This window comes from Mus pahari, chromosome 2, assembly GCF_900095145.1.
Source record: "Mus pahari chromosome 2, PAHARI_EIJ_v1.1, whole genome shotgun sequence".
Classification (NCBI taxonomy): domain Eukaryota; kingdom Metazoa; phylum Chordata; class Mammalia; order Rodentia; family Muridae; genus Mus; species Mus pahari.
Window position 1 is genome coordinate 49656794 of NC_034591.1, and position 18082 is coordinate 49674875.

An 18082-nucleotide genomic window follows, 5' to 3' on the forward strand; every position below is an offset into this window, starting at 1 on the left:
TTTTTTTTTTTTTTTGGTTTTTCGAGACAGGGTTTCTTTGTATAGCCCTGGCTGTCCTGGAACTCAATTTGTAGACCAGGCTGCCTTTCCTTCCTTCGTTTTTCCCTGTCCCTGCCTTCCTCCCTCTTCAGCCCCCTCTCCCCCACCTCTTTCTTTCCAGGGAATCTCACTCTATACCCTAGGTTGATCTAGAACTCACTCTGTGTCCCAGGCTGGCCTTGAACACGTGTCTTAAAGTCTCTGGAGTACTGGGATTATAGGTGTGAGCCACCATGCTCATGGTATTTAAGTTATACTGCAAGGGCCTAAAGACCGAGATCAGTGGGGGAGTCTGACCTGTGTGAGGCCCTGGATTTAGGTTGTGTTTTAAGATTTGTCTATCAGAATTGATTTTAGTGGGATATAAGTATAAAGCCAGTTAGGACAAGGCAAACCAGAGCCCAGATATGCTTTGTTAAAGGTTTGAAAGTCCTTGATTTGAAGGAAGTCCTGACTTAGACATGGTTGGTCAGACTCTTAAGACTGAGACTCAGGCATGCACTCACTCTTGTCCTCTTAAGAGTTAACGTGTCCTACGGCCACTGATGTGTGCTTTGCAGAATCGTGGAAATGTAAGTGTTCTCTAGAGGTTGGTCATCTTCTACTCCTTCCTTCAAGGTACTCAGATAAACTTCTAAAAGCTTGGAGGGAACCCCCCCTGCCTTTGGCCTGGTGTTCCCTTACTATTACTTTGGGTCTGAAGTAAAGTAAGCTATCACTAAAGACCAACAAAACCAGAACCTTGCAGCCAACACCTTGACTCCCAGTGAAGTGTGGTGTCCTGGGAACCCTGCACATAGTGGAAAATCTGAGGCATATTCTGGCTCCCTTCGCTGTGAGGATCAAGTTTATTTCTAAAGGCAGTGAGCATAATGGTATCCCTGAGGGCTTGTTAACAGAACTAAGATGCAGCTGCAGTGTTTACTCCAGAAAGGAAAGTGGGGGTCACTGTGGCTTGAAGGAGCAGAAAAGAGATGTTGAAATCTGTTTGCAATCAGTCCAATGCCCCAGTGAGTCCTGGGGTGATGTGTTGCCACTTCCGCCAGAAGCCAAGCCCAGCAGCACAGCAAGCTGTAACCCACAGGTGAATGCTCTGTCAGGAGGGTTGGGTCTATCAACCCCTTACTGAGTCAGTGTACTTGAGATATAGGGGATCCCTTTATCCCCCTCAAAATTCATTGTTGGAAATCCTCTTGATGAACAATCCAGAGAATGCTGCTGGTTGTTCCTGTGGTAACAAGGTGATTCCATAATCTGCCCGAGTCTGTTTCAGGTACAGCTGGAACAAGCATGGTTCTTAATAACACCTGCACCTCTGCCGCACTATAAACAGCAGATGGGAGTGCGGGGTGAGGAAGGAGAAGCGAGCTGTGGGGAAAGGCAGATGGACGGGGCCTAAGGGGGAGTAGGGTTCCTTCATCCACTAGAGGGGAAGTGGGGACAGCTGCAGGACAGACCTGTTTTTCAACTATGCTGTTAAAAGAGTTTTTACAGCAAGTCCGAACAGGACCCAGAGCTGCACAGCCTTTTAGCCCACCCTGGCTTTGTAATGAATCTAAAGGGGCTCTAACAATCTAGAGTTATCAGTATTAGAAACTGAAATTGGTGTTCATTTTAATGTATAAAATAAAGAATAAACTGGCACTTTTAGGAAGGAGGCAGGAAAGGAATCATAGTGAACAAATAAGGAGAACATCACACACACATGCGCGCGCACACACACACACACACACTCACACAGAGCAAAACAAAACCAAAACTCCAAGCAAACCAAGCATCTCTTCATCTACACAAGCAGCAGGATGAGGAGGCAACTGTGCCTCCCTGGCTAGGATCTTCTGCACTTAGAGTCCCTATTAACCAGACCCTCAGAGATCCGACTCAAGCCCCCCAGTGCAGCTCTGCGGAGAGATAGATGCATAGGAGAGGTTTGAACTCTGTTGAACACTTGGCCTGTATTGACCTTAGGAAAAATCTACTTTGCATTGTTTTGTAAATAGAGCATTTGTGTGTCTGCTGACCACACTGCTTCCACTCAGCACTGTAAGGAACTGGTGCCTGCCTGGTATTTCTTTCCAGAGAGCTTATAAGGTGCCTTTCTTTAACTGTGGACACTGCTTTAAAAAGAAGCAAAGCAGAGCATGATGGTACCTGCCCTTATCAGAACTTGATTGGCTAGAATCTGCAGATCATGCAGGCTCAAACAAACACAAAAAGGGGCAGGAGGAAGGAAGGAAAATGAACTATATTTTAAAATAAAGTTCATTCTTTTTTTTTTAATTGACTGATATACCGATACACATATCTAGAAAGCATTGTGGCATTTTAAAATATTCTTATACTCTTCTTCAAGCTAAAAAAATTATTAGAGCTATTATTAATATATTATATATAATAATATATACCATATATTAATATAGTGACCAAAGATCCACCCCCTTTTTATAAAGACATTTTTAGTTTATATTAATATATACATGTAACTGATATAGATTATATCAGTGACTATATTATGGATATGAATGTATATTAATATAGTGTATAATAATAAATATGTATTTATTTTATATATATAATATGTTGTTTTAGTATATAAATTGACATTGGTGCAGTAAGAAGGGATGGATAATGTAGATCAGAATGTCCTTACCTATAGTAGGTAAGGACTGCACTCTTTCTTGTAGATTAAAATTAGACATATACTTAATCCCAACACTAGGGAGGCAGAAGCAGGTGGATCACTGAGTTTGAGGCCATCCTGGACCTACAGAGTGGGTTCCAAGGCAGTCAGGGTTACACAGAAACCCTGTCTCGAAACAAACAAAAAATATTGGACATCTACAAAAGTTGATGAGAGATGTGGAGATATCGTAGTAAAGTGTTAGGAAGTGGGAGAGGGCAGTGCCGTATTTGATTCCTATCCCCAGCCACAGGGTGTGGTGGTTGGCTTTTGTAACTCAGCAGTGCTGGGGAGGTAGAGACAGCAGATCCCTGGGGCTCACTGACTGCCAGCCTAGCCTCATGGGTGAGCTCCAGGCCAGTGCCTTTGAAAGAGGGGCGGGGTGGATCACTGGCCAGTACACATGCAGTGTTGGAATCTGTTCTGGTGTGAAATTGGATTGTGACTAAAATTTACAAAGTGGTAGTATTTTAATTAGTATTTATAGTTTTAAATAATGAATTTTTTAATGTTTATTTTATATGTATAAGTATATATACATGTACATATGTGTGTATGCCGAATGTATGCCTGGTTCCATTGGGAGTCAGAAGAGAGCTTCAGATTCCTGGAACTGGAATTACAGATGGTTGTGAGCCACCACATGGGTGTTGGAATCTAACCTGAGTCCTTTGCAAGAGCAGCCAGTGCTCTTAACCACTGAGCCAGCTCTCCAGCCCGTAAAGTAAAGATTTCCCCTTGGTATCAAGAGTTGAACTTAGGACCTCACACGTGCTAGGTACATGCTCTCCCTGTGAGCTGTATATATTCTCAGTATTTTTAAGTTTTAATTTTGTGACAAGGTGTCACAGTGGTGCCAGGGCTGGCCTTGAACTTACTCCGTAGTTCATAATTTGTATATTCCTCCTGCTTAGCCTGCTAAATAACTAGGATTATAGGCCCCAGATACAACTCTAACCACTCTAACTAACCCAGAACAAGACCCAGTAAGCTTCAAACTTTGAGTATTCCTTCTGCCTCAGCCTTCTTCCAAGTAATTCCAGTTAAAGACAGGATCCACTTACAGCTTTTTGGGCTGTCTGATGTAATGTTCTTACCAACTCTTTAGTTTATCCTGAGATTCACAGTTTTTCTGTATAAAGCACAGAGTTTACCAAAGGATCTCCTTTGTTTCAAGAATAGCCCTGTTTTCTCATCTTCTAAGTGATGCCTGCTCCATCCATACTTCTGAGGGATGCCCTAGTGTGTACTGGCTTTGGTCTCTAGCTCTGCAAAACAAAATTTCAGTATGATTCTGCTTATTTGTTTGATATGTGATAGGTAGTATTTCTGAGAATTTAAATCCTGCAAGGTTCTCTTTGTGTGTGTGTGTGTGTGTGTGTGTGTTCATATTCATTTTACATAGGGGGCAGGGCTTAAAAGCAAAGCAGATTAGTTCTGTCTGTCTGGCCTGGCATTACTGTACCCTTGCTTTATCTGCTGAGCTTCTCCGATGAAAGAATTATATGTAATAAGGTATGCTTTGGTACGGCCTGCTCAGTGACTTGTCTACCAGCCAGTCCCTATTCCCTCACCAGTCTCCACTAGAGCCTGGGGTGCAAGAGGGTAATATGAATGTGCAAAGCCTGCATAGTCAATTCTGATACTCCCTCAGGAACCCCAGTTTGTCAGCTGATAGCTCCATCTTCGTAGTGGAGATTCTGAAATTCCTCTGGCCTGTTTGTTTTGTTTTTAAAATCACTGAAATTTACATGGCAAATTTTAGTCTTCTTTAGGAATTTTCTTCCTTAAAATATAAGATAAAAATTAAATAATAATATGTCTTATTAAGTGGTTTAAATGAAAAAATAATAGTATGTCTTAGAGGGCATGACATTATAGAGTCAAGAAAAATGGATGATTATTTATATAGTAAAAGCAGATAGCAAGGAGAAGGAAAACTGGTTCCCAAACTAGTAGAACCATGAGCTCCCTTTCAGCAGATGTCTCTGCTCTGTGCAGTGTTGGCCTTGTAGGAAAGGGAGGTCATGGTTTCCTTGAACTTAGGAGGCAAGAAGCTTGGTCTTATGGTAATGATTTTAAATGCTAAGACTCCATGTGTAGTGATGTCTGCATATAAGTGAAGCAAGAGGAGGAGCTGGGTAGCTTGTAATGGTCTGCCTTTTGTTGTCATAAGCAGAAAAGGAAACATTGTGATTATCAGCCAAAATGGTTTTGTGTGAACATGGATCAGAGCTTGTGCTTGTACCATTGGTATCAATAAGGAAGACTGATAATGAGCATCTTCTGTCCTCAGTAGCTTTAGGAAATATGTATGACTTGAGATTCTTCTAGCTGTTTATAATCACTGAAATTACTCTTACCCTTAGCCCTGGTGACTAGCACCCATGGAGCCCGAAGAGCCTAGGGAAGACAGTGTTGTGCCTCGACTCACCTTGCATATACCCCTGTCCTATCTCTGTACCCACAGCGAAGCTGCCGCCCATGCTGTCGCCACTCTGGCTGAAGCCACCTTACAAGGCGGGGGACAGATAGTCCTGTCTGGGGAAACCGCAGCAGCCGTTGGAGCACTTACTGGAGTCCAAGATGCTAATGGTAAGAGATCATGAATATTTTATTGAATGTATTCCCTGTTTCCACTTAAACCTTCCTGATATAGCTGGCAACAAACCCGTTAGAAAGACATTCAGCTTGGTTCGAGTTTTTCTTCATAGGTAAGCAATTAATGCCTAGGAAAATCTAGGGGGCCCCGATCCTTTTACTAATAGGATTCTTGAGATTCCCTGAAGGAAAATGCTATAATAATGACTACTTAATTGGAGTATTTTTTAAAATTAGCTATTTTGCTAAAATGAGACGTGCTAAGGCATACTTAAGAATTTGCTTTGGAGCATTTCCTTCCTTTACTGTCCTATGGGGTAGGGTAAGTTGTTGATCTTGACTGTAGTAGAGACTCCCATGGGTGGATGCAATGCACCAACTCAGGCCAAAAGGCACAGCATGTCACCTGACCCAGGATATGCAATAGGCTATGATGAAAGCACTTTTCTGGTCAGTCCTCTGTGCTCTATGTGGCCTTACTAAGGCCATCTGGGTTTAGACAGTGACTTGCCACCACCCTGCCCTTCTTTCCCAGCTCTTTGACTTCCTGGATATTGGTGACAATCTGGGATAAACAAAAAGGGTAAAGTTCATAGAAGTGCGGTGGCAAAAACTTATGGCTCCAACCCAGCTCTTTGGATCTACTTGAGCAGGCTCTGGAGTGAGTGGGCTCCCGGGGATGTCTCAGAAGACTGGGTCAGAAGGGAGCAGCCTGACCTGTGACACTGTCTGTGCCTAGCAGGACCACTTCTCTGTGGAATGCGAGAGATTGGTGTTTAAAAGTCCTGGCAAAAGGGTAAATAGATAACATCTTTTTATCTAGGCAGACAGTTCCTTAGTGGCATTAAATGTCACTAAGAGAAGTTTCAGCTGAGTGTAGTGGCACATGCCTTTAATCCCAGCACTGGGAAGGCAGGGCAGGCCATTCTCTGAGAACTACATAGTAAGACTATCTCAGAATAAAGAGAGCAGGGTGGAGGTGCGGGGAAGGAGGCTTAAGTTTCTAGCACTGTTTCTTTGGTTTTATGGTCAGCCCATAAGAACTAAATACTCTGCAAGTCAGGAAAGCCTTTGGGGGGAGCCACAAAGTGTCCTTTACAGTAGGAAAAGGTTTTTCTGTTCTAGGAGAGAGCAATGTAGGGACTACTAGCTACTGTCATTTCTGAGAATTGTTTCCAAAAAAGAGAACAAATTACATACTACAACCACTGGCTGTTTTTTCTGAGACTGGGGGCTTTCTTCCTTACACTAGCCTGAACGGAGATAGTGTTGGTTTTAGCCAGAACACTGCAGGGTAAAGGACACGGTGGGCCATGGAGGGACTTAAGAAACAGTTCCTTCTGTGACTAGGACCCTGCCTCTTGCTTTACCTTTGCTCGTCCTCATCTGCACTCTCATCTCCTTACAGAGGGGAAGGCAGGCTCTCTGGCCACATGTCCTCGTGAACTACAGTTATCACACTCAGTGGAACTGATAAGACACTTACCATGTGGGTTTCGTGGGAGATTACCCATTCTGATAGGCTTTATACATCTGAGAGAGAACTGGCTGCTTTAGGGTTCTAGCTCCTCCCCAGCCTTACCTTTTCAGAATGACAAATTTATACTGATGTCTAAAGATGCTCGGGCTATCCAGCCAAATAGGCTTGCTGGGCCATATAATACAGTTGAATCACATTCTCTCCTGTCTAGTGCTAGAAGCTGCCTCCTCTTTAGTAGTTTCCATGTTGCTGGCTGTATTCTTGATAAAAGAACATTTGTAATCTGTATCCAAGAGCCCACAGTTCCAGCCAAGCCTCGTGACACATGCCTGTAGCTCCACTACTCAGATGGCTGAGAATGGAGGGTCACGCACACTCATGAGTTAGAGACTACCCTGGCCAATATGGGAAGAACTTAGTCTTAAAAATAAAGTTTAAAGCCGGGCGTGGTGGCGCATGCCTTTAATCCCAGCACTTGGGAGGCAGAGGCAGGCGGATTTCTGAGTTCGAGGACAGCCAGGACTATACAGAGAAACCCTGTCTCGGAAAAAATAAATAAATAAATAAAAATAAAGCTTAAAAAAAAATTAAAAAGTTATTAGTCTCGCAAGCAAATTAGTGTGTGCCAAATTCGGGGTTTTTGACTTGGACTTGCCCTTTTCTTACTGTGGGTTCTCTATGCAACTAGATGAGTGCCTTGGACCACATCTCGGTGGTTCTAGGCAAAAGCCTGTCATTTTTTATCTGTTCTTGGGAATCCAGACAGTCTAGTGTGGAGATGATCCAGGTTACTCTGGCATTCCTTCTGTACTGACATCCTCGCCCAGAGTGCTATAAGGTTCACCGTGGGTTGGAGCTGGGCGTTCTCCCTCACCCAGCTAATGGTAGCTGGCCTGACCAGCCGGGCTCTCTTCATTTATCCAGATCCTGTCACCGTGTAATGAGAAACTTCAAGCATTTGCCAGTAAACCAACAAGATCTCTTTTGTTTTTAAATCAAAAAGTTTATTATCAGCAAGAATCTAATGATGGTAGAATAAGAGTAGGACTAACTTAGAAATGGACACTTCTTGGGGGAAATGCATCACAGAATCCAGAACAGTGCAAAAAAAAGATCTCAGAGCGATTCAGATGTGATTTCTGACCTGAAGAGGAGAGTTAGTGGAGCAGAGTAGCTGGAATTGATTGGCCACAGAATTTGACAGAGTAAAGTAACCACAGGCGGTAGGTTAGGGTATCCTGTAGACAGTGGTGATGATCCTTACTGGGGTGATGGGGCTGTCCTCACCAGTCCCAGGAGACATCCCCTGCTTTTCTGGGCACCACTTTCATCTCTACATGACAGAAGGTAGAGCCCTAGTATGACTTCATTCGGTTTAAATTCTATGAGGCTACACACTTTAGACTGTTCATTTCCCTTTTCTCTACCATCGTCTTGTCTGCTAGGCCCCGGATCCCCTGTGCATCCAGGACTCATGGTCTCCAAGACCAGAGGATACAGGCACTCCTGTGGGAGAGAGCTTTATAGACCTTTTCCCCTCTTTCCTATTTTACAGCAAAAATAATGAAAAGATTCTGTTGGCTCCTGCTACCTCAGGCAGCCCCTGCTTTTATGTCAGAAATATTATGGATTCGTGTGGGTATCTTTTCTTCCTAAAAACAAGATGAGGCCGAGCTAAACAGATGAGTGTTGCTAGGCACCCGTGCTTCTCCCGAGAGCTGCTGACCGACCCTCTTCCTAGATCTGGAAGGGAAACAAATGACAAAGGGGCCTTTGCTTCAGCCTTTGCTTTTATTTTCTCTTTGTTTGCTTTGCAGGAGGCAATATTTTTGGGTTTGCCTTGATTGAATGTTGATGTTTGGAGGGTTTTTGTTGTTGTTTTTCAATCTGGCCTTTTCTTTCTGTTTGTCAAAAAAAAAAAAAAAGTATTTTCAAACTCAATAGGGTTGTATTATCAGTATTACTTTGTAACTCTTTTTGCAGTATCTTAACCATTTTCATGCCATTAAATAACTTTTGAAAAGGCCATTTTTATAATGCTTGGTAATATTTCATCTTATTGTCCATAATTGAGAGAGCCTCCTGTTATTAGTAACTTAGCTTATTGATGGGGTTTTTATTTTTGTTTGGTTGGTTTGGTTTGGTTTTTAGTTTTTCAAGACAGAGTTTCTCTGTGTAGCCCTGGCTGTCCTGGAACTCATTCTGTAGACCAGGCTGGCCTTGAACTCAGAAATCTGCCTGCCTCTGCTTCCCAAGTGCTGGGATTAAAGGCTTGCACCACCATGCCGGACAATAGGTTTTTTAAAACAATAAAATGGTACTGTTTATATTTGCACAAGACTTTGCACAGCTTTATTCATTATTTATTTATTTATTTATTTATTTATTTATTTATTTATTTATTTATGTGGCATCACATATCCTGTGCTTGATTGCTCTCCCACTGGGACAACCTGCTTCTTTATATTGAATATTAACATGATTTTATTTTTTATCTGTTTTATGACAGGTAATAAGTTCTGTCTTAATTTGCATTTCAATATTAATAATGCCTGTGTTCACCTTTTTCATTATTTTGTTTGTTTTGTTTTTGAGATGGGCTCATTATGTAGTCCAGGCTAGGCTCAAACTCAAAGGCAGTCCTCCCACAGCATGACCTTAAATTGCTGGGCCACACACAGGCAGGAGTTAGCCACTGCAGCCAGCTAGCGTCTTACCCACATTTGTGCGTTTGTGGTTTGACGGGGATGAATGTTTTGCCTGTTATTTGTCCTAGTAATACTCTTTGTCGTAGATATGTACGTTGTGTGTCTTCACCCTTCTGTTAACTTGGAAAAGCTTGATTCTTTTTGTTTGTTTTTGTGTTCAAAGTATTTTTGCTTTTGTTGTTATTTTTGTTTTGAGAAAGAGTTTTGGTTTTCCAGGCTGGTGTCAAAATCATGATGCTCCTGCCTCAGTCTCCCAAGTGCTGACATAACTGGTCTGCCTCTGTGTCTGGGCATTTATGCTCAGTGGGTCTTTTCTTCTTTTTTCTTTCTTTCTTTGTTTTGTCTTTTGTTTTGGTTGGTTGGTTGGGTTTTTGTTGTTGTTGTTGTTTTGTTTCCCAAGACTAGATTTCTCTGTGTAGCCCTGAATATCCCAGAACTCACTGAATAGACCAGGCTGGCCTTGAACTCAGAGATCCACCTGCCTCTGCCTCCCAAATTCTGGGACTAAAGGTATGTGCCACCACTTGTAGCTTCAGTGGTCTTTTCTAAGTGTCGGACTATGTTTTCCTCCAGTTCTAATATGGTCTTTAGGGGTTTGTGTAATGGGGGTTTTGGTCTTGGTTTTCCAAGACAGGGTTTCTCTGTTGTATCTCTTGGGGTCCTAGAAGTCATTCTGTAGACCAGATTGGCCTTGAACTCAGAGTTCCACCACCTCGGCCAAAAGTTGAGATTAAAGGTGCATGTTATCCCTGTCTTTTTCTAGTTGTTAGATTGTTTTTGTTTGTTTGTTTGTTTTGGTTTTTGCTTTTTTATTTTTTTTGAGATAGGGTCTCATATAGCCCAGCCTAGCCTAATATAGTCATGTTTTTTTTTAATATTATAAAATATCTGAAATTTATTTTAGTGAACTGTATTAGGTAGAAATAAGTTGGTATTTTCCCTCTGTTTATATTACAGTATTTGGAATTATCAATCAATTAAAAGACCAATTTTTAAATTTGGATGAAAGAAAATAGTCAAAATTCTTTTTTTTTTATTTTATTTTTTCTGGTTTCTTGAGACAGGGTTTTTCTGTATAGCCCTGGCTGTCCTGGAACTCACTTTGTAGACCAGACTGGCCTTGAACTCAGAAATCCGCCTGCCTCTGCCTCGCAAGTGCTGGGATTAAAGGCATTTGCTACCACGCCCGGCTCAATAGTCAAAATTCTAAAGAGTGAGTTTTACTGTAGATTTGAAGTTCCCTTAGAGAAATGGACCTTAGTTTTTACTTGATTGCTGCAGACCTCTTAGCAGCACTGCCTGTGTTGTCCTCCGTCTTCCCTCTAGACCTGAGTGGAGGGAAGTGGGCTGAAGGACTGTCAACACTAACCCCGTCGGCCAGCATGGGCACTGACAGTGCCTGTATAGAAGGCTGCTCCCATTCACCTCTGGGCCACTGCCTGCTCTGCCTGCCTGGCCCCGGCAGCAGTTTTCCGCCTCCATAGGCCTGCTGTACTACAGACATAAGTCTGTTTACTGCCTGTCCTGCTGCCGAACCAAAGCAAAGGTTTCCAAGCCTGTAGGAAACAGCTCCTCCTGTCCTTTCCTCACTTAGCATGACCTTGAATTTTCTGACACCTCGCTTCCTTTATGTTTGTTTCTTTGTATTGTTTTGTTTTGAGATAGGGTTTTTCTACATAGCCTGGTTATCCTGGAACTGACTGTGTAGATCAGGGTAGCCTCAAATTCACTCAGTGGTGATTAAGGCACGCATCACTGTGGTCCTTAAAAAAACTCTTGCTATTAAAATACCTCTCAAGTTTGATCTTTAAGGCTTGAGAATGTGGTTCAGGGCTAGATTGATTGTGTGGCATGTACAGAAACTAGAGCAGAAAGAAAAGGACAGAAAAGGAAAACTGATCAGTTATCTTAGCAAGAAGGTTAACAGAAAAGATGAGTCAGAACATGCAGGAGGCTCTGAGAAAGGAGCAGGGCTGTTGGGTGACATCTTCACAGGAGAAGGTGGAAAGTACATTCCAACTCACCTCATTAAAGAGGGTTCTAAGGCCTGCCTCTAAGCCTCCTTCATGTGGATTAGAAGAGCATTAGAATATCTTCAATATGAAGTCTGTAATCTCTCTCTCTCTCTCTCCCTCTCTCTCTCTCTCTCTCTCTCTCTCTCTCTCTCTCTNTCTCTCTCTCTCTCTCTCTCTCTCTCTCTCTCTCTCTCTCTCTCTCTCTCGCACATACACACACAGATTGAACCTCTGCTGCAAAAGGCGGCAGGGGCTAGGGATCAGTTCAGTAGTAGAGTGTATATGTGCATTGCTGCATGACAAGCTGTGATTGTGAGTGCATAGCAAGGGTCGTTTAACTCTGCATCTCATATGGTACTTAGAGTAACCAGGTTGAGGAAGATGGACAGATCTGTGAGCTAAGTGCTCTGATACTGTTACCACTAACAACATGGGGGCAGAAGGTTAACCTCCCTAGTCCTTAACTGTACCGTTAGGATAATGGTTGGTCTTTGTTCATATGGTGGTTAAGCATGGAACAAAATGGTTCCTGTCCAGGGCTTAGCAGAGTCCGAGGTACATCGATAGATTGTCAGTGGAATGGTGTCTCCACACTTTACTCACTGGGTCAAGAAGAACAGAGCTCACAGTACTAGTGTAGGCCATGTTTTTCATCCTTAGAACAGATCCAGACACCACACAGTTGAGAAGGGTCAGAAGCCCTCTCTGCATCCTTGATCGAAGGCAATACAAGGTGGCATTGCTTGAAGCACCACCTCCTTTGGGTTGTTCCTAACATGTTGTTCCTTTGTGCTTATTTTGTGATTACTTTTTGATTTAAATAAAGAAATTGAAAAAGAATACATTTGGGGGCTGATGAGATGGCTCAGTGAGTAAAGGCACTTCCTGTGCAATCCTGACAACCTGTGTTCCATCTCCTGATCACTCAGAGGAGACAGTAGGCACCCTAAAGTTGTACGCTGGCCTCCTATGTGTGCATACACGCAAACTAGTAGTAAAGAAAAATTAGAATTTAGCCTGATGTGGTAGCACATCCCTTTAATCCCAGCACTCAGGAGCCAGAGGCAAGATGCTCCACAAGTCAGAAGCCAGCTTGGTCTACATACTGAATTCTAAGACAGTTAGGACTAAACAGAGAGATTCTGTCTCAAAGAAAAAAAGTGAAATTATATTTTATATACAGTTCCTACCTGATCCAAATGTGACAAATGCTGTACACTAGCCTTGCAGCAGCCCCTAAGCAAGTATCTCCTGTGTTTTAAATCCCAGCATTTGCATGCTACCGCCTTATCCTCAAGGCCCCACAGAGTATCACTGTAGTTGCTGTGGGCTTCCCTCTTTTCCACTGGCCCCATTGGTGATGTCTAAGAGTAAAGGCCCTGGGATGTCAGTCAGACCAAGCCAGGTCACCATCTGTTCTGCAAGAGAAAGCCAGTACAGATCCATTCCTAATGCAGCTTTTCCACTGTGGGATCACAGTGCACCTGCACACACCGGCTAAGGTCTCCTTGTATGAGATGAGACGTGAGGTGAGATGCGGTGCTGTGACTCAGAAAGAAAATGGAGGCAGGCACGTGAATGGGGCCTGAGATAAGCCTCAGCTGGCTGCTGCTCTGGAACCTGGCAGTGCCTGCAGCAGGAGAGTACAGCCACTGTGGCCTCCATCGCCTGCCAAGATGCCAGCTGGCTTGCACACAGGTTTCCCCACTTGAGTCAACTAGGGAGGAGACTTTTTTTTTTTTTTTGAAGATTCTCTTTTTTTATTGGATATTTTCTTCATTTACATTTCAAATGCGATCCCCAAAGCCCCCTACCCCCCCTGTACTGGGGCATACGGTCTTCACAATACCAAGGGCCTCTCCTCCCATTGATGGCCGACTAGGCCATCTTCTGCTATATATGCAGCTAGAGACACAGCTCTGGGGGTACTGGTTAGTTCATATTGTTGTTCCTCTTATAGGGTTGCCGACCGACCCCTTTAGCTCCTTGGGTACTTTCTCTAAGGAGGAGACTCTTTAAACTGAGGAGATTTGCCCATAAGCCTCATCAGAGAAAGAGCCACTTTTATTTTGCTACAAGAATCACAAAAACAACAAACAAACAAAAAAAAATCTTAGCAGAGACAAATAAGTACATAATATCTAGAACTTCACTGACCCAGTCAGGAGCAGAAGCAGACTCTGAGGTGAAGGGTCACATAATCCCAAGTATTTAGGGTCAGGTTGAACAGTGTACTGAGTGTCTCTTAAAAACAAACAAAAAAAGATAATTAAAAATATACTATCCAATGTGGTAGCTGATTTCTATAGGTAGCCATTTAAATGAAAGTAAATTATAATTAAAATTTAAGACATTTACTCAGTAACGGTAATCGTATTTGAAGTTGTAAATGGTCACCTGTGGTCTGATATCCTGGATCTTTAATCATAGTGTCTTCACCATTAAGTTCAAATAAAAGCATGTACCTAGAGCAGCCTGTAAGTCTACAATAAATGCAGTGGCACATTGCCGTCACTGGAGGAGTTTCTTTTGGATACTATGCATAGCAAAATACCAAGGCCTCCTCAGCTCTTACACATCATGGCTTTGATGAAGAGCCACCCATGTGACTAGATGAAGCTACACACTGTAAACAGCAAGGCAGGAGGGCTTTCAAGGACAGCAGAGTCCTGAGTGGAAACCCTGAGACAGGAGGCAGTGGCGACACCTAGACCCCCTTCCCCGCCTGTTATTCACCACACATACCACTAGCATATTTCCTCTTAGACTCCTCATACAAGTGCAGGTTTTTCCTTGTGGGTACAGATCTGAAGCCAGGGTACTCAGAACCAAGCATGGAAAACCTGGAAGGTCAGGAGTCTGAAAGTAGCCATTGCTACTATATGAATTCCAGATTGCACCACCTTGTAGGTGCTACTCATTCCTTGCCTTTTGATGGCCTGAGAGGAGAAAGGGGCTGTTCGAAGGAGTCTTCGATCCCAAAGCCTCTCCTTCACCATTCTGAATGACTCTGAAATCCACAGTAGCCTCTGTAGGAGGCAGCAGTTTTCCTGACATCACTTTCTCCCATCCAGGGGATATAACAATTACATTAAGGGCAGCAGAAACTGTTTTGTCATGCTCTGTTAGTGTCAGGGGCACTCAGCTGCCATTTACCATTTTGCCAATAATAACTGTTATCATTAGACAAAACCTCACAGGAAATGGGAAGGAAACAAGCGTCTACTTCAGGAAGTTCGTATCCTCCAGAGGTCCCAGGCCTTCCTGTCACTCAGATACAGCCCCACAGCTAGAAGGTTTCTACAACAGCTTTCCCTAGTTCCTTACTTAGCCTCCTGCAAAGGTAGTGTGTGAGACACCTTCAGAAGTAGCAGTGCCTTTTGCAAGGTCTCCTGTCCCAACATAGGGGCTTAGCATATCTTTTAGTGTGGCATGGTATCCTACTTGTAATTCCAGCACTGTGGAGGCTGGGACAGGGGCTCAGAAGTGTGATGCCAGTAAAACCACATTGCAAGTTTTGGACCTGCCTGGGATGACCCTGCTAGAAAGTGTTAGAACATAGGGGGATGGGGAAGTAAAGAAAGGGGAGAGAAGGAGAAGGAGAGAGAAACTGACTCTCATCTTTGTCTTAAAGATGAGAGACTACAAGTGGACACTGAGGGCTTCCTAGAAAATGTTAAACCATTGGACATTTTGTCTTTAAGGGCTCATCAGAGCTGTGCTGTGGCCTTCAAATGTAGTACTTAGATGTTCCCCATTAAAAAGCTAGATACCTTCCATTTGGTCCTCAACATCACAAAAGGAATTAGCATGCACCAGCAAGCCAGCTTGACGAGCCTCATCTGCTCTTAGTGGTCAGGTATTCTCTGCTTGTGGGGAGTCATTCCATAGACCAGGTCCATTCTGAGCAGAGACTTCAAGATAGTCCTTATCATCTGGCAGGTAGGTGTCACTGACCACTGTACCCCAGTGCCGTTCAGACCAACATGTACTTCTGTATATTATTGACCTCTTCGTTGGTTCCCAGGTCTCTCTGTATAGGAAAGGCAGGCTACAGTTTCTCATGATTCCAGCTCCTTGTAACCAAATCAGAATCTCAGTGCCTATCATTAAAGTCAACACTCTTGCAAATATATACATATTTTTTTTTTGGGGGGGGGGGTCGAGATAGTGTTTCCCTGTGCAGTCCTGGCTGTCCTGGAACTCACTCTGTAGACCAGGCTGGCCTCGAACTCAGAAACCCGCCTGCCTCTGCCTTCCAAGTGCTGGGATTAAAGGCATGCACCACCACGCCCGGCTAGCAAATAGATTTTTTTAAAATGCCAAATCTAGAGAAGGTTGAACAAATTTAACTAGAGTCATTTCTTAACTGTTCTATTCATTATTGGAAAACACTTGTTGGTGTTTCCCACATTCTTGCAGGCTTAGGCGTGTTAAAGGGCCCTTCTGTTCACACAGGGATGCACATTATCTTTTTTTTTTTTTTTTTTTTTGATGCACATTATCATAACAAGGCAAGCTTTGGGAAAAGAAAGTTCTTAAAAGTCTCGAGAGCCGGGCGTGGTGGCACACGCCTTTAATCCCAGCACTTGGGAGGCAGAGGCAGGCGAATTTCTGAGTTCAAGACCAGCCTGCTCTACAGAGTGAGTTCTAGGACAGCCAGGGCTGCACAGAGAAACCCTGTCTCAAACAACCAAAAAAAAAAAAAAAAGTCTTGAGTAAAAGAGGACCTTCCTCTTTCATCTTTTAGTTTGTGCTTCTGTTAGGATTTTGAAGGAATGTCAGCATTCTGTTACTAACTCAGATAACATGCACATGACAGCCTGGATGCTTTGGGGCCTTCTGACTCTCATGTTACCTGTGTAAATACAGGATTCACTTCCCCGCATCCAGCTATACCATTTGCTTAATAAAGAGCAAATGTGCAGAGCCCAGCAGCAGCCTAGAAGAAGTAATATGAACAGGATAAACATGCTTCCTTTTTGTGCGATGGTCTCTCCATCTCCTGCCAGGAGCAGGGTATCAAATGAAGGGGAGGTTGTGGTTGGAGTGGATAAAGTGAATGTCTAAGTGGCACCTGCTCCATTCAGTAGATCTGTTTTCCTGGGCCTCCCACCACACATCTGCTCCCGACAAAGCTGCTTTTCTCTTCCTGTTGGTCAGGTTGAGAGCAAAGGCCAAGCAACTAGACATGCGGGTTTTGCTTTGTCAGCACCATTGCCTGTGACATTATAATTACACCAAATCTTCATTATCAGAGGGGCCCTAATTTAGAGATTTTCAGAGCCTAAATAGGGTTTTCAAAGTGAAATTGATTTTTTAAAAAATCTTTGCTGTTGTCAAGCTAGCAATTGAATTTGAGAATCACTGAAGGGGTCTAAGTATTGGAACTGAGCCATTGGCTCCAAGCAACGCAACAAAGGCTGTGCTATCAGACTGGCTCAGCGAGAGCCAGCAAGAGCTCTTCTGACTGCTGGGCAATCCTAGCTTCTCCACAGTGCTCAGCACTGTGGTGCTGTAGGTACACCTTACACTCTATAATGCTTGTGTTGCTGGTGCAGCTTCCTGGAGGCCTAAGGGACTAGGGGGTGTTAAAATAAGTTGGTAGTCTGGGATAGAAAAAGAAAGAATTGTGACATAAAATAAGGAAATGTCCAGGAATTTTTTTCAGACTAACACAAAGCACCCATTTTCAGATTGAGTTTCCATCCAAACAAAGGCAACCCTTCTGGTGTCTGTGTGTGTCTGTGTGACTGATGTACATCTTTTATGTGGTATTGGCATACTAGAAATTCTAGATTTTTTTTTTTTAAAGATTTATTGCAGGGGTCTGGGGAAATGGCTCAGCGGTTAAGAGCACTGACGGCTCTTCCAGCAGTCCTAAGTTCAGTTCCCAGCAACCACATGGTGGCTCACAGCCATCTGTGATGGAATTGGATGCCTTCTTCTTGGGCATCTGGAGATAGCTACAGTATACTTACATATATAATAAATAAATAAATCTTTAAAAAAGATTTATTCAAACAAAACAAAACACACACAGGGGGAAAAAAACAGGCAGCGGTGGTGCAAACCTTTAATCCCAGCACTTGGGAGGCAGAGGCAGGCGGGTTTCTGAGTTCCAGAACAGCCAGGGCTACACAGAGAAACCCTATCTTGAAAGAAAAAAAAAAAAAGTTTGCGTATGAGTATACTTTAGCTGTCCTCAGACACACCAGAAGAGGGCATCGGATCCCATTACAGATGGTTGTGAGCCACCATGTGGTTGCTGGGAATTGAACTCTGGAAGAGTAACCAGTGCTCTTAACCACTGAGCCATCTCTCCAGCCTGAAACGCTAAATAAAGTTAATCCAAATGAAATGAAATTTAAAGGTAGTTCCTTAGTCACCCTCAATAGGCACTGTGTTAGCTAGCACACAGATTGGCCATGTCTTGGTATAGGTAATCCCCAGGGACATTAGTCTGAACTTGCCATATCTTGGATGCTTTTTAGGAATCTTTTGAGTTTTTTTTGTTTTTGTTTTTGTTTTTCGAGACAGGGTTTCTCTGTGTAGCCCT

General features: G+C 43.2%; 1 protein-coding gene across 4 annotated transcripts in view; it reads left to right on the plus strand.

Moving 5' to 3' along the window:
- Window positions 1-18082, plus strand: part of Nrf1 (nuclear respiratory factor 1) — a 64652-nt gene that overhangs the window by 31752 nt on the left and 14818 nt on the right. For 3 of the 4 annotated variants that reach the window (XM_021189467.1, XM_029534801.1, XM_021189474.2), the window contains exon 9: window positions 5190-5314. The exons of the other annotated variant lie outside the window; for it this stretch is intronic. In XM_021189467.1, the coding sequence (XP_021045126.1) occupies window positions 5190-5314 (125 nt within the window). The remainder of the gene's footprint in view (window positions 1-5189; window positions 5315-18082) is intronic. 4 annotated transcript variants of the gene reach the window in all.